General features: G+C 31.2%; 2 protein-coding genes across 2 annotated transcripts; both read right to left on the bottom strand.

Annotated features, from left to right (window-relative positions):
- Positions 1-297: 297 nt before the first annotated feature.
- Positions 298-2,271, bottom strand: LOC123889896 (lycopene beta cyclase, chloroplastic/chromoplastic). The gene has a single exon (XM_045939405.1). The coding sequence runs from the start codon at positions 1,924-1,926 to the stop codon at positions 421-423; it is 1,506 nt and encodes a 501-aa protein (XP_045795361.1). The 5' UTR covers positions 1,927-2,271; the 3' UTR covers positions 298-420.
- Positions 2,272-6,435: 4,164 nt separating this feature from the next.
- Positions 6,436-14,302, bottom strand: LOC123888819 (very-long-chain aldehyde decarbonylase CER1-like). The gene is made up of 10 exons (XM_045938009.1): positions 14,156-14,302; positions 13,063-13,277; positions 10,327-10,559; positions 9,607-9,826; positions 8,932-9,307; positions 8,721-8,828; positions 8,403-8,603; positions 8,104-8,196; positions 7,581-7,754; positions 6,436-6,841 (listed from the first exon to the last, which is right to left on the bottom strand). The coding sequence occupies exons 1-10, from the start codon at positions 14,261-14,263 to the stop codon at positions 6,674-6,676; spliced, it is 1,896 nt and encodes a 631-aa protein (XP_045793965.1). The 5' UTR covers positions 14,264-14,302; the 3' UTR covers positions 6,436-6,673.
- Positions 14,303-16,577: the final 2,275 nt, after the last annotated feature.

Genomic DNA, 16,577 nt, shown 5'->3' with positions numbered 1-16,577 from the left:
AACATTTCATTGATCACACTATTATAGTTCATGGAACCATTTTTAGAAATACAAATAAATTGTAATTTATCAGTGTTATTAACAGATTTCCCCCAAAGTTCCGTCAAAAAAAATAAATAAACAGATTTCCCCCAAAGCACTCTCTAAATGCAGCAGAAGAGTGAGTCAAAAAAAAAAAAATGCAGCAGAAGAGTGAGATTCTTTGTACATAGCAAATAGTGACTGGTATGTTTGATATTGCTACTTTTGCCACAAGAGGGAATCACCGCGAGGCGCGAGCAAAGGAATAAACAGGGATTAAAACCAATGCAATATACTTTATGGAAATCTATAATATCAGAAGTAAACTACAGGTGGAGCGCATACAAGTGGAAGCGCGCATAACATATGTAGCATACAACAGATTATTAGACAGTAATCTTATTCTTTATCTTTTATCAAGTTGTTGACCATATTTACCAAAGGAAGAGTTCCCTTTGCCATAATCTCTAGCCTAGATGTATTTGAGGCATAAGAAAATAGAGATAATCCAAAAGTAAACAGCTCAGGAAGATACAGTCTTGATGATAAGAATCCATGCCAATAATAAGGTTCCAGATTAAAAAACGCATTGAAAAATCTTCTTGTGCCAGGTAAATCAAGCTTGAGTAAGACGTCCATACCAAAACAGAAGAACTCCCTTTGTCGCCTTCTTTCGATCGGCCATAAGTCTTTCCATACTTGTGCAGATATTTCGTCTCCTAAAAGGCCTCTATCAGAACCAAGATACTGAACAATAGCATTAGCAACAATAGGAGCTGCAGCTAGGGTTCTTGCTACCATATACCCGGTAGAAGGATGCACCATCCCAGCTGTACCACCGATTCCAACAACTCTCTGAGGGAGAACCGGGAGAGGGCCACCCATTGGAATGACACACTGTTCATCTTCTTCAATGCTTTTCACATTGATACCCAAGTGTTTCAACCTAGCAACCATTCTATCTTGTATATCATCCATCCGTAACCCAGGGCGAGCAACAAGCGAGGTTTCTTCGAGAAATATCTTTGTGGATGAAAAGGGCATTGCATATAGAAAAGTAGGTATTTTACTATTTCTCTCCTTGAGCTTCATATCATTGTCTAGATGTGAATCTCTCCAGTCCATAAAAAGCATTTTATCAACATCAAACGGATGTTCATCAACCTCAGCCAAAATCCCATACGCAACTTGGTAACCCGGATTATACGGTTTATCATACTGGACCAGACATTTTGAAAAGCCAGTAGCATCAAGAACCACAGTAGCCTGAACCGTGACACCATCATTACAAATCAACAACGATTTCGATTCCTCGTGAATAACCTTGATAACTTTAGCTTGATGAAACTTCACACCATTTGATATGCATTTTTGTAGCATCTTTGACTTCAAAAGCTTCCTATTAACCCTACCATAAGGTCTATCAAGATCCTTTTTCGTTTTATCGTCGATGTAAACAACAGCACCAGACCAAGTTTTATCAAGGCAATCAAGTAAATCCATTGCCTCAAATTCATCCACCCAAACACCATAATTATTAGGCCAAATCAATCTAGGGTTCGGATCAATAGCGCAAACAGAAAGCCCTGCTTCGGAAACTTGCTGTGCTACTGCAAGCCCTGCAGGACCACCTCCCACAACTGCAAGATCCACAACAGTTCCCTTTGATGAATCATACAAAGGAAGTTCAAAATCCAAATTCTCTTTCTTAAATTCAGGAACAAGCTCCAAAAGGGCACTGCTACTAGCCCTCAAAACTGGTTTTTTCTTTGAACCAAATCTAAGTTCATGGTTTTGAAACTTATAGGAAAGTGAATAATTGCTCAATTTTTCTGAATAACCATGAAGTGGGTGCAAAAATTGAAGCTTGTTTGGTGTTTTGAGTAAAGTATCCATTTTTATCATATGATATTATAAATCCCTTAAATTTCTTAATGAAAAATTCAAAAGGGACTCAAAATACCATCTGGGTCACACTAAATAACATGCATCAAGAAGAATATTCCTAAAAAATGTCAAATTTGTATAGTTTATTGCACAAACTTGATGTAGCAATAAAGTGGAACCGATATAATCAGATTAATGAATAATTTTTGAAGTAGAATTTATGGCTTACCGTGGAGCAGGGAAAGAGGAGAAAACGAAGCATTGCAATGAGTTGCATATAGACATAGCCATAAGGGGTAATGGTAGAGCTCGTGTGGCCACTAGACACCACATGTCAACGACAATTTGAAGTGGATCATCTTTTATTTATTTATTTATTTATTTTAGATTTATAAAAACAAAATTGCAAATTGTTGGTGCGTCAAAAATAATATCCACCGTGCTTAAAAAAAAAAAAATATCCACCGTATTTTTATTTTTGTGTTTTCGGGAAAATAAAATCGGTAATTTGGATTGTCAAAAAAAAAAGAAAAAAAAAAGTAAATTGGAGTTTATTGAGTTTAGCTTAGTTGATAAGAACATTGCATTATATATACAAGGTGATCGGAGTTCGAATCTCGATCATCTCATTTATCCACCTTAAAGGTGAAATTTCTATACACTAAACTACTTGATCCATTTTTTTATATTTTTTTTTGGTAATTTGGAGTTGGATCAAGGCAAGTAAAATCTATTAATAATAATAAATGGGTGAAATGCCAAATATTTTATGAAATTGCAAGACTCGTCAAATATCTTCTAAAATTTAAAAATTGTCAAATAAACCATTGAATTTGCAAGACGTCTATCAAATACCATCTGTTTTGTTTACTCTCTATGTTGTGATATGATCGCTAACTGCATACGCGACACTTGTTAACGTGACGCCTCGTCACATGCAGTAATTAATCATGATACAATTCACATGGGGTAATTGACTAAAATTTGCAAAAGTATGGGATTAATTGACTGAAATTTAAATTTGCATACGCGACACTTGTTAACGCGATGTCTCGTCACATAGAGTAATTAATCATGATACACGTCACATGATATATAGAGGGAAAAGGAGAGGAACAATAATTGCAAATTATTCTTGGGGGGAGATAAAGAGAGACAACAAGGAAATCGAGAAACAGAGAGAGATAAGGGAGAGGGAAAATAGTTGTAGCACCAATAAAAATCACAGCAACAACAACCGTGATGATCTGTTCAATATAAGAGATAAAGATTTATCATAATTACAGAATTTTCAAATGTTTATTAAATTCAAAGATTGATTTGAAAATTTTACAAGATTGTTGTTGTTGCTAAAATTATTCTCTCTCTTTCCGTCTCTATAACTCTCCCCCCTCCCTCTCTTTAACCCCCTTTCTCTAACTCTCTAAACACACACACAACACACACACACCCCTCTCCTTTTAATCAATTATATATCTCCCTTTAATGTGTATTATGAATCTTGATCAATTATTTCCTGTGACATGGTGTCACGTTGACATGTCCACATATACAATTAACAACAATGTCATCACAACAGACAGGGTAGACAAAACATGTGAGTATTTAATAGACGTCTTGCAAATTCAGGAATGTATTTAACAATTTTCAAATTTTAAAAGGGATATTTGACGAATCTTGCAATTTTACGGGTGTCTATTTTATTGTAATTTATATGGGGTCTTTATTATATATATTTTTTAATTTATATAAACTATATTTTTACTCATATATATTAATAAATAACATATTATTCTAGTAATTTATACGAGGTGTACTATATAAATAGTATTTTTTTTGCCAAATATATAGTGTTTATTGTATGACGAACTCACGTTAACACATCAAACTTATAAAATTATGTGATTTTCCAACTCTTTTTGTCGTATTAAAATATTATTTAAATTTAACACAATTATGACATACTTCCTCCAATTTTTTGAAATTGTCCATATCAATTATCCATTTAATCGGTGGACCGGTCTAACTTTTAAAATATTAAATTATTATTATTAACTTCTGTTTTTATTTTGAGTTTATTCTAAATTTATACTAACTTATATGCCAAAATATGTAAATATATACTACTATAAATTAATCTTAAATTTTTTACATTCAATTTTTATTTAAATTTTATAGTTATTTCATTTCCCTACATACACTAGTTAAATAAAAAATGAATAGAAAAAGTTTGTAACTGGAATTTGTTACATTGATATTTTTTATTTTATTTTCTTTTTATATGGGATACATTGGAATTGAGTTCAGGATCAATTTTTCAAAGAACATGCACAGACAACCTCCAACACCCGTAGTTAGTTTCAAAAAAATGCCCGCATGTTCCGTCTTCCGCTTGAAATAATAACCCTATAATTGATTTGGCCATTAATTGCCTTAAGAATTCACACCAACTATGTCTATAAATACCACCCTCTAACTCAATACTATCACTTACTCAGCCTTCACACCTATTCTTCACATAGTTCTTCAACTTTTTTTCTTCTTTTCTTTAGCTCTTTCCTCTTTATCTTTTCCTTATTTTTAATTTTAATTGTTCAATCTATTATATTTCATTTCATTTCTATTGTTCAATCTATCATGTACCAATTGTTCAATCTATTTTTAATTTTAATTGTTCAATCTATTATGTACCAATGGTGGCTTACCAAGGATCAACACGCTCTGAGACCACGTGCTGAGAAAGTGAACGGGAGAAAATGCTCTGCCAGATTGTGAGGATCCATCGAAAACACGCCAATCCAAGACCTAATTGACGACCAAACAAAGCCAAAGGTACTACAGGAAACGGACAAGTGTTGAGCTGATTCCATCTTTTCGCAACCGGCAACACAAGACTGAACATCTGGAGTGATAAATATTCTTCACAAGATATTAAAAAGTAATAAGTTCATAGAAACAATTTATGATAAAATTAAATTAAACAATATTATAAAAAAAATGAGCTCTTCCTTTTCTCTATCTTTCCCAAAACTCATGAAAAATGAGTTCTCTCTCTAGCAAGCTTATATAGCGCCCCCCTCTCCTTTGTGCCAAGGCCCATTGGGCCAAAACCCAATAACTCGGCCCAACTAAAGCTCACGGACACTAACTCTCACAAATGAGATTTAACTCGCTCATTAACTAATTAAACACTTAAATAGCAAATAATAAAAATCGGGTCGTTACACCATCAACTCCATGCAACGAACGACATCAAGCATGCATTAACGACACTTTCGAGCCAAATAATCTAGAGTCAAAACATAATGGCTGACGAGGATATCACTACAGTCCGAATCAATCACAAGAATTTTGAGACATATAATAAGACAACACCAACACAAAACCTGCAAAGATATTATTATAATCATTATACTCATTATACTCTATTACACATTACTTTTACATTTTATTTCTACTATTTATATAAGACGCATATTTTTACTCATATTAATAAGGTTGTCTATCTTTTAATAATTTCTACGAGACCTATATTTATGTCCATGTATTAATATGAGGACCTAATAATTTTTTTTTTATTTCCATGAAACCTACTAAAGATACATGATTCAACATGCATTCTTATACTTGAATTAAAACCAAAATAAATTTATCTTACATAAAAATATATAACCAATTTAACTTACTAATAATACTATCCTATAATTTTTTTTGAAGCCCTCATTTTTATGAGGCCTTATGCCATTGCCCATGTTGAACATGGGCTTGGGCCAACCCTGACCTTGACCATCATGTCCATGCTCACCAGAGTAGTAGTTTTGTTTCATCATGTGTGCTAGTGGCGGCGGTAGTGGTGGGAGGGTCATGGGTTGTGGTGCCAGTATGCCTTTGGCATCCCTTGATCCACAACCATGCCACCACCTCGTGCTTGTTCAAAAGGAACACCTGCTGCATTTTAGGACCGGAGATAATTTCCTTGAAAATTTGGGCCATTCGGGACACCTTGAGGGAAACCCATTAATGAATTTGGGTCCCCAACTATATCAGAAGCTGAGTCCTGCCTAAGCATATTATCATAAGGAGCAGCATAAAATGCATGGCTGGGAACGGTCTTGCGGTAAGGGTGATAACCAAATGGCGCGGGTGGGTTCAACATTGGGTTTGAGTGTGGGGGGGGACATTGGCAGGTCGTGCAGGGTGCATTATTGGATACTCGGGAAGAAAACCACAAAAAATAGCTAAAAAGTTCAATTAGCTAACTATGCAATAGAATAATTTGTACTTCAATTTGTAACATTTTATCAAGTTAATTAATTTGTTCACTTTTATTGTATGTTTGTGAGTGAGAAGTGAAGTGTAAGATTGAGGGATAAAAATATAAAGGTTTGTAAAGTTAATATGGGATTAAGGACATTATGATAAAAATATTAATGAAATTTTGGGTGTAAGTAGATTTTATTTTATTTTTTGACGAGAACAAACTTATTTCATTTATAATAAGTACATGTTAAAAATGACGAAAAAATATTGATAAATGGAACTGATCAAGTAATATTAATAAGTTTAGAGCTTCATATTAAATAAAATTACATTCATATGCATTTAGGTAGTAATTATTTCACAATACATTTTGAAGATTTAAATAGCATACATGAAAATTTTAGAGATGGAAAACTATAGTGAACCATGGCCTTATTGAGGTAAACCAAACTTTGACAACACAAACTTGAAGAATGTATATCTATAACCCATTAATTAGTCATGCTTAGTTTGTGAGAATCTTTAGAGGTTGGAAACCATGACAAATACTTGCTTTCCATACTTTTTCATAATTGAGTATAGTGTCACCACACTCATGTTCATTCCATCCTTCTAAAGCATGAATTATTCCAGCAATACGCCATGCACTCATAACTCTTCTTGGAAGCCAATTCTGTTATAGATAAATACAATTAATCATGTATAGAATTGTATATACTGCAATTTCCTAAAACACACACTGCTTGTAAAACTTCTTATAAGGGTTAATTAATAGAACTTTTGTCCTATGTCATATGAGCAAAATTTGGTTTACTCGCTGTAATTTTTTTTTTATTTTGCAATTCTATCTATGTAATTTGAAGATTCTTTATTAGTCCCTCATGACATTTGATTTAGTAAAATGATGATGTGTCACGTTGACTTGGCATTTGACTATGTAAAAATAATGATTTGGCACATTGAGTTGGACTTTTTTCAAAAAAAAAAAAAAAAGATGAATTTTCATTTTTCTCAATTCAAAACCCATAATTTATTAGCTAAAAAACAGAGCTATAAAAAAATTTCAAAACCAAAAACTTATCTTCTTCGAAAATTCAAAACCCTTCTTATAACTATCTATTATATTTTAAAAAAGTTTAGATGCAAAATGTGATAAATATTTGGATAATATAGTTGAAATCATTTTACAATACTTATATAAAAGTCTTTTTGATATATACATATAATATTGAAGGCTATTTAAAACTATGTTATATGTCCCCGTGAGTTTAACTCAGTTGACATAAACATCGCACTATATGAGTAAGAGTCAGGGTTCGAACCTCAGACACTTCACCTATTAATCTTTAAATATTTAAGATGATGTTTTTAGCCAATAAACTATTTGACAAAAAAAAATGCTATATACACACCTCGCAAGAGTGCGAATTCACGAATGTAGTAGGAGTGATCATTGCTGGTGTATAGTGGTAGAAACAACATTCTCTCATTTTCTTTGGAGGGAAGTGTGAAAATGGAATGAATAATGATCCTTTTGATGCTTGCATTTGTTCATATTCATCCCATTCATCTCCAACTAACCATATCTGTTATTACAAAATGAAGTAATTATGTTAATGTTGATTCATCATTTAAAGGTTTTCATGTATACCCTATATTTAATTACTCTTAATTCAATTAACTTAGTAATTTTTAATATTCTCTCTCATAATAAATAAGAGCATAAGTGAAATTAAATATTTTAAACATTTGAAAATTGGTCAAAGTTAAGTTTCTTATAAAAATGACCAATTTTTTTTCCTAAAGTGTTCTTTATAAAAAGGACCGAAGGAAGTATATGATTATTTAGACAATTTCATATCTAAAAAATACTGAAAAAATGTTTTTTAATTCAATACAAAATAGAAAAACCTTCATAAATACTATTGAATCAACCTTTGGAATATTGATTGGTGAAAGAGCCAACTTTCCTTTTATGACGACCCTTTGTTCAAGCTCTTTAAATTCGTCCTTATATAATACAACCACCTGCTTGTAATTTATCAAAGTATCAGAATATATTTTTTTGGAGCAAATTATTGGAAACTTAACACATGTAATATATTTAAAAAAAAAGTTAAACTCCTTTCCATATATAAGCTTAACCTTAAATATTTCAAAGACATTAGTCAATTGTCACACGCGAGCGCTCACACACACGCGATTAAATATAGATAGATAGCGCGTTCACGTACCTGTATGTTTTTCTTGCATAAAGCATTAGCAATGACAAACGCAGTCTTATTAAACTTGCCTCGAAGAAGCACTTGATTTGTCCCTTTAGGAATGTTGTTCAACACAATAGCTGCAGCTAGGCTAGTGCCATCTACAACTTTTATCTTTAGTTGTGGGAATCTTCGAATATAAAGTTTAAAATGTGAACTAAGTTGTTGCTTCTGCTTACATCAAAGGTTATCCAAATAAAAAAAAATATTATTCAAAAAAATGATTAATTTTATTTATAAGGATCAAAGTAATTAATAAATTAATAAAAGAAGTGCATGTAAAATTACCTGATTTAAAAGTCCTAGACTAATCACCTTTGCTCCATTTAACTCAGCCTCCATAATTGTCTCTTCAATCAAGTTGTTCATTGTTTGGTTTTGTCTTTTTGAAAAATACTACAAATTAGTAAGAAATCAAACATGTGTTACGTACGTTGGTAATCACTAAATCATTTTAAATCTTAAGTCACAGATGAGAAAGAAATTAAAAAAAACATACTTGTGTATTAAATCTTGGTATAAGCCAACACTGTAACTTGAGATCATGAAATGTGTTGCTTTCTAAAACAAAAGCACTTCTACTAATCCATGTCATTAGCATATAGAACATTGTAAAGGGCCACATTAAATTGAGGTACCATTTAGATGTTTGAGGGTTGGAGGCTAAGGAAGAAAAGCCTAAGCGCAATTGGTAGATTGAATCAAGTGTGGTTAATTGTGTTAAGTGAACCACATCCGGTGACTCTTTTGGTCTTTTCAACGAGGCTTCATATGTAGTATTAGTAGATTTATCTACGGTACCAAAAATGTAGTCATAAATAGGCATGAAGAGTGAGTAGTTGGACCTAAATTTGGTGTGATGCAATGAGTGAGACCTGTGGAAATATATACGGAGAAAATAAATCGGTGAGCACTTTGGTACATATTTTATTTAGATAGGTATCGATATACTGTTCTTGTGGATAATTCGGATAGGTTCATAAATATCATTTAATATTAAAAAATTAATAAACACTATTAATGAACCTATCAAAATTGTCTACATCAACAAATATACCGGTATATATTCAAATAAAGTGTGTAACGAAGGATTTACCAAATAAATTAGCATAGAGTTTGATATTGTATAGAAATTATGAATTTCATTAGCAATAGTAACATATTGTGAACTTACGATGGTGTGTATGAGAGATACTTCAACAGGGGAAAGAAGGACAAAAGTTTCTTGGGAAAAAACTCAAAGTTGCAATGACCCATGTTGTTCATAAAATCAATGTAAAATATATAGCCATATAGTGCAGCAACAGAAGATTTGTGGATGAACAATGTTGTCAACATTGGAATAGCAAAAAGTGTAAAATATGCCAAGTGCTCAGCAAATGGGTGTGCAACAGCTGTCAACAAAACAAAAGAATTAGTGTTATTTTGACCCAAAATGGACTCTCAAATTTTTAATAGTTAATGCAATTTTTTTAATTATCTAATTTAGTAGTTAGAAATTTCACCCTTAAGATGAATAAGTAGGATGAACAGAGTTTGAACCCGACCTCTGCATATATAATGCAATTTCTCTGCCAACAGAGCTAAGCTCACGAGATATTAGTTAATATATACAAGTTAAATACAGTACATGATTAATTACGTCTGTTAGATAACAATGTGACACAACAACTCATGTGACATAACATATATGTCCTCGTGAACTTAACTCAGTTGGTAGTAACATCGTATTATATATGTATGGTCCGAAGTTCCCACTTATTCATTTTAATAGTGAAATTTTTATCCACTAAACTACTTAACTAAAAAATAATAATGTATATATAAAGAATAATTTGAAATTTATTTTTGGTTCTTTTTATAAATAAATTAAATGAAGGATAAAAGTTCATACAAGTGATAGGCTCAGTAACAATTGAAGAATGATGATGAGAATGATAACGAGAGTACAAATAATGATGATGAAGTGCTCTATGTAGCCAATAGTATAAGAACTCCACTGGTCCAGCATGTAATATTGTTGTAAGAATCACACCATCTATTCTCCACCATGGTAAGTTAGCAGCTATAGGAAATATTGTGTATCCTATATAATATAGGAGTGCGGTAAACAAAATTTGGTCATCCCTGCATATATATTATAAAAACAAAATATTAATTTGATTAATTATTTAACATAAATAATTATTTATTTTATTTTTTTCATCTAAATAGTCATAGAGCTATAAAAATTATTAGATTATATATATATTAATTAGTTAGTAAATCAGTGTCATCTAAAGTGAACAACTCACTAAAGTTAGTAAAATGAGTAATATCTAAATTTGATTAATATCAATGATTAAAATTATATACACAATAATTTAGAGATTAATTTTTAGAAAGAAAAATTAAAAAAACATAAAGCTATATTTTGTGTTTGTTTACTATATGATAAAAACGTATTTTAGAAAAACTATCATAATAATAAAGTTTTTGTGAAGAAAGACAAACATTTAAGGTGCATTTGATAAGTACTTGACAGAATAGTACAACACATGACAAAACAACACAAAACAAACTTTTATGATAGTGAACAATTTTTTGTCTTATACGATGTTTGGTGAACAAAATGATATTTTGGTATTTTAAATAACTTATACTTGGGACAAAAAGTTGTGATGTGATTTAGTGAGAGACAAAAATTTCTGTATTTATCATGTCTCTTGCCTCTCAGTTTGTGCAATCCCTGAAATAGTTTTATAATCAAACACAGTACAATTGAAGTTGTCATGTCCAGTCACTTATTTTTTAGCAGATCAAACACACTAATTATAAGAAAAAGCTACTTTGTAGCGCATGAGCACTAGTTAAAGAACCAAATCTAGTAAAAAAAGTTAGAACTTGCATAGTAACCTTTTAAAAATATAATAAAAAATAGGGAGCTGCTAACTTAGACCCAGTTGGGTCTAAGTTAGCAAGGTGCACCTTTTCAGTTGGACAAAAATACCCATTCTTTTTAATTAATTAACCAAATTACCATCAATGGACGCGGATCCAGTGTCGCGCGCGTACCGCAGGACCATGGTTACAAACCGTTGATTTCCATCAGACAGCCAAGATCTGATCTCATCAAGACTGTCTGATCAATCGGACAGCCCAGATCATCCGAATCCATCGGATTCCAGCGCGTGCACCACACTGGATTACACCCTGGAGAGAGAAGAATCTACTTTTTAAAAGCAGGACACGTATCGCTGTCTGATCGGCTGGGCGTGATTTTTTTCCATTTAATACTTTGAACTCAATTATTTCGTTGTAAATTAAATTTTTTTTTTTTATACCAAAATTCATAATTTTTTTTCTCTACAAATAGAGACTTGGTTCGTTTGATTTGGACACAGAAAAAAAAACCCAATTTTTCACTACCTTAATCTCATTTTTCACTACCTTACATCAACTCACTGAAACCATTCTACCAGCAAAATGGTTTCATATTACAACTCTCTGAAACCATTGTACCAGATAAATGGTTTCAGAAGCAAACACAATTAATAAATTACTCACTGAAACCATTCTACCAGTAAAATGGTTTCAGAATACAACTATGTGCAACCATTCTACAAGCTAAATGGTTTCAGAAGCAAATAACTAATAATCAACTTACTGAAACCATTCTACCAGCAAAATGGTTTCAGATTACAACTCTCTGAAACCATTGTACCAGATAAATGGTTTCAGAAGCAAACACAATTAATAAATTACTCATTGAAACCATTCTACCAGTAAAATGGTTTCAGAATACAACTATGTGCAACCATTCTACCAGTAAAATGGTTTCAGAAGCAAACACTAGTTTTTAATTACCGTTTTATCTCATTTAATTAACTAAAAATAGTTTCAGGTCTCCAAAAATTTCATAAAATATACCAAAAGTTCCAGAATATTATCTACTATTTTCCTGGTATAATGGTTTCAGTGAGTTGGTTGAGTGATGCGTGTTAAATTACAACACACAAGTAACGTATTTAGTAGACAAAAAATGAGATTAAGGTAGTGAAAAATTGCATTTTTTTTTCGGTGTCCAAATCAAACGAACCAAGTCTCTATTTGTAGAAAAAAATAATTATGAATTTTGGTATAAAAAAAAAATAAAAAATTAATTTACAACGAAATAATTGAGTTCAAAGTATTAAATGAACAAAAATCACGTCCAGCCAACCATTGTGTGACACGTGTCCTACTTTTAAAAAGCAAATTTTTCTCTCTCCAGGGTGTAATCCAGTGTCGCGCATGCGCTGGAATCTGATGGATCAGGATGATCTGGGCTGTCGGATTGATCAGACAGTCTTGATGAGATCAGATCTTGGCTGTCTGATGGAAATCAACGGTCTGTAACCATGGTCCTTCGGTACGCGCGCGACACTAGATCCGCGTCCATTGATGGGTATTTTGGTTAATTAATTAAAAAGAATGGGTATTTTGGTCCAATTGAAAAGGTGCACCTTGCTAACTTAGACCTAACTAGGGTCTAAGTTAGAAAACCCCTAAAAAATAATATTTTTAATACAAAATTTGCTTAATTAAATAAGTGTATATACTACTAGTATGATCTAACATTTAAATGACAAATTAAAATATAGGAATTAACCAATTGATTTCTCTGTCGACTTGTTGGAAATTGAGGTCTTTGTCAACAATTTTGCCTTTGCCCTTAGCTGTTTGGTAGCGTGAGATAGAAATCCAAATTTGGTTGTGTAACATTCTCACCAATATAAATGGAAATATGAGATAGTAAACTGGGTCTCTTTCAACCCATATGAATGAGTATATGCTATGTGCAATCCACGGGCTTAGAATCATGAACTTAATTAATGTCCATAAGCAGCAAGATACATAGAAGACAAAGACAAGAATAATATGTTAATTAGTGAATATGACAATATCAAGACACATTATTGTTAAGACAAAGACATGGAATAATATGTTAGTCAATATGACAACATCAAAACATTATTAAATCCTAATAATATCTATTTTAAATATAAAATATATTTAAATTTAAAATCTTCAAAAAATATTTAAGCATTATTCCCAACAATTTGTTCAGAATATACAATCCAAACGCATTGCATATATTAAGAAATAATGATGAGGACTTTTTATACATGTAGAAATATAAAAAATATTTGTGCATACACAAGTGACCAAAATTAATTAAAAGAGAAATAAATTTAATCACACTATTTAGTTACACACAAATGAATAATTTTACTTATTTGTATATGTGTCCAAATATTTTTTATTTGAGGTTATTCGCAGGTAAGTATTTCTCAAGGAAAATAAGAAGATCCAAATCATATTTTATCCATAGTGTTTAGTGATGTTTTTGCTAAAAGGTATATATTATTTGAGCAAAAAAAACGACAATGTGATTCGACAATGCGACATGTGTATATATATTTCATTTTTTTTTACACTACACATATTTCAAACACCTTATGTAAAGATCGTTCGTTATAGATGTTTTTTTTTTTTACATTTGTAGATAGTAATTAAGAAATAACACCTACAACACCATGATACCATAGATAAGTTTTGTTCTTTTAACTAAAAATTAATTAAGGTTGGAAATTAAGGGTGGAGGAGGATGAGGGTAAGGATCAAGAATGAGAAAATATACAACATATCATTTTTAGAAAGAAGAGATATGGTTGGAAATGAGAGTTAAGTACTAAAAGAACCTTGAAGCTCCCAAGAGGTTTCCAAGGCCAATTTGTAAGGATGCCAGGTTTGGAAGCCATATTATATATGAATTTGTGATGATCAATGATATCGTATAGCATATGCATGAAAAGCTATTTATATAGCTAGCTAGTGCTTGAATTTCTAAATTAATTGGTTCACCTAAGGTAATATATTGAGAGTGACATTCATAAATATGGACCTAATATTTGTTAATATTGCATGTGCTTGAGTGTGACTATACCATGTAACTCGGTAGATATTTTTTTGTTGTATTTACCTCACTGGATAGTTACTGCACTGGGTACGGTTAAGTATCTTTCATTTTTTTTACGCATTTTCATTTTATTTAATCGATGGATAAATTGATTTAATTTTTATTTTTAGTCTTCACAAAAAAATACAAAATTTTAATATAACATCCACAAAAATTCATAATTTTAATACTAATTAACATTAGGTATATTCGTTCAGTTGAATAATTGAGTACCTATGAAATATAATCTTGTTGAAAAGGGTATAATTTATTTTTATACGGTCATGTTTGGCCCTACTTTTTTTCTACTTTTTTTTTTCTTTTTCTTAAAAGTAGTAAACAAGTAAAAAATTGTGTTTGACCAAACTTCTTCTTATTTTCCACTTCTTTACTTTATTTCTCTAATTCTTTTAAGGAGAAATAGGGTCAGCTACAATTTTCTACTTCTCTATTTCTTTTAAGGAGAAGTAGAAAAATAGAAAAGAAGTAGGGTCAAACGGGGCCTAATACTTGTGTGAGGGTTGGATGACAGTATTCGATTAATTGGGTATGATCAGTGCTTTTGGAAATAATGTGTATTTTTATAAACAATTTTTTTTTAACAGCGAATATATTATTAACGAGGTCTCTGCACAAGACGAACAAAGAGCGGTAAAAAAGTAACTACATAACAAGGCGCCGTATATATGATTTTTATAAGCAAATTATCAAATTGTATTACAAAAATGAGTATAAGGAGCATTTTTTAAATTGCGATTGCGATCGTGGATGCGGTAATGGATGTAATTATTGCGTTTGAATTTCACAAATTATATACAATGATGTGACTATGTCACTACACTATTTATCCACTATTAAAGAGTCTTAGTTTATTCCATAAGCACCGATTCTAATGTACTTAAAATATACGGTTTAAATATTGTTAAAAGTAACAATAGTTTTTATTAGATTTGATGCAAATTAGGATTTGAGGTTCATAAATTTTATTTTTTTGGTGAGAAAATTTGAACGAACATGACTAAAATCATCTGATGCGACCATACACATGAATAAAAATCACACCGTAATTGCGATGTGATGCGATTATGAATGAGATTACCCTATCAGCGCAATACTACAACCGCAATTACTAATACAGTCATATGCTGAATTCAGACTGTTTTGTTTTTGAAATAGTTTGAATACTCCTATTTATAGTTTTAAATTACGAACTATATCAGCACAATACTGCGACCACAATTACTGATACAATCCGTAATTTAAAACTATAAATAGGAGTATTCAAACTCTTTCAAAGACAAAAGAATCTGGTGGATTCAGCATCATAGCAAAAGTACTCTATTCACGTTGAATGATGAGTTGCAAAACTCATACCAAATTCGAATAAAAACAAATGAATATACTAAGGCCCCTCCCCACCTATAGCTAAGACAATCGACCATACAGGACATGGGAGTTATGTGGTTACTCGTGTCGACAATTTTGTGGTTTGAGTCCGAATGGTAGGGTACTGCATGAGATGAGTAATTCTATTTATAGTTTTTTTGTTTTTAATCAAAATTCTATTTATAGTTGTGTTTCCTCTGTTTGGTTTGGAGTAATGTCATATTTCTAACACCAGCATTGAAATGCCAAACTATGTTGAAAGCATGCATAAGTCATTTCTTTGTTACATAAAAAAAAAAGGTCATTTTTTTTTGCGTTGGCTCAGATATTTTTATCCCTACAAAAATTTCTATTTTGTTTTTAAAATCTTTAATGGACAAAATTTTGGCATTTTCTAAACATGAACTTATATATGTTTAACATAATATATAAAGATAATATAGACATATCTTTAACATAAAAAATTATAATATTAACATTAAAATGAACATAAATTAGTAATTAGGGACTAAAAATAGAACAAGAAAATTTTTATGGATGAAAACATGTAATTTTTTTTATATGGACAAAAACTGCAAAACATTTAAGCCACTAGGTTTGATCTAGTGATGAGGGGTTTCGATAGTATGTTAGAGGTTCTGGGTTCGATTCTCAGCTCCATTGTAAACAAAAAAAAGAAACTGCAAAATTCGCTAATTTTATAAGAACAAAAAACATATTTTACTCTTTTAATTTTGACTAAATTTGTCTCCTTATATTCATTTTCATTTTTAATTTTG

The sequence above is a fragment of the Trifolium pratense genome, linkage group LG6, assembly GCF_020283565.1.
Source record: "Trifolium pratense cultivar HEN17-A07 linkage group LG6, ARS_RC_1.1, whole genome shotgun sequence".
Lineage (NCBI taxonomy): Eukaryota > Viridiplantae > Streptophyta > Magnoliopsida > Fabales > Fabaceae > Trifolium > Trifolium pratense.
The sequence above is the reverse complement of the archived record's forward strand: the minus strand, read 5'-3'. Positions and strand labels throughout refer to the sequence as shown.

Coding starts and splice junctions, on each gene's coding strand:
- LOC123889896 (XM_045939405.1), bottom strand. CDS start 1,926: ATGATAAAAATGGATACTTTACTCAAAACACCAAACAAGCTTCAATTT.
- LOC123888819 (XM_045938009.1), bottom strand. CDS start 14,263: ATGCATATGCTATACGATATCATTGATCATCACAAATTCATATATAAT. Junction 10,560..13,062: donor GTCGACAGAGAAATCAATTG/GTTAATTCCTAT, acceptor ATATATATGCAG/GGATGACCAAATTTTGTTTA. Junction 7,755..8,103: donor CACCAATCAATATTCCAAAG/GTTGATTCAATA, acceptor TTGTAATAACAG/ATATGGTTAGTTGGAGATGA.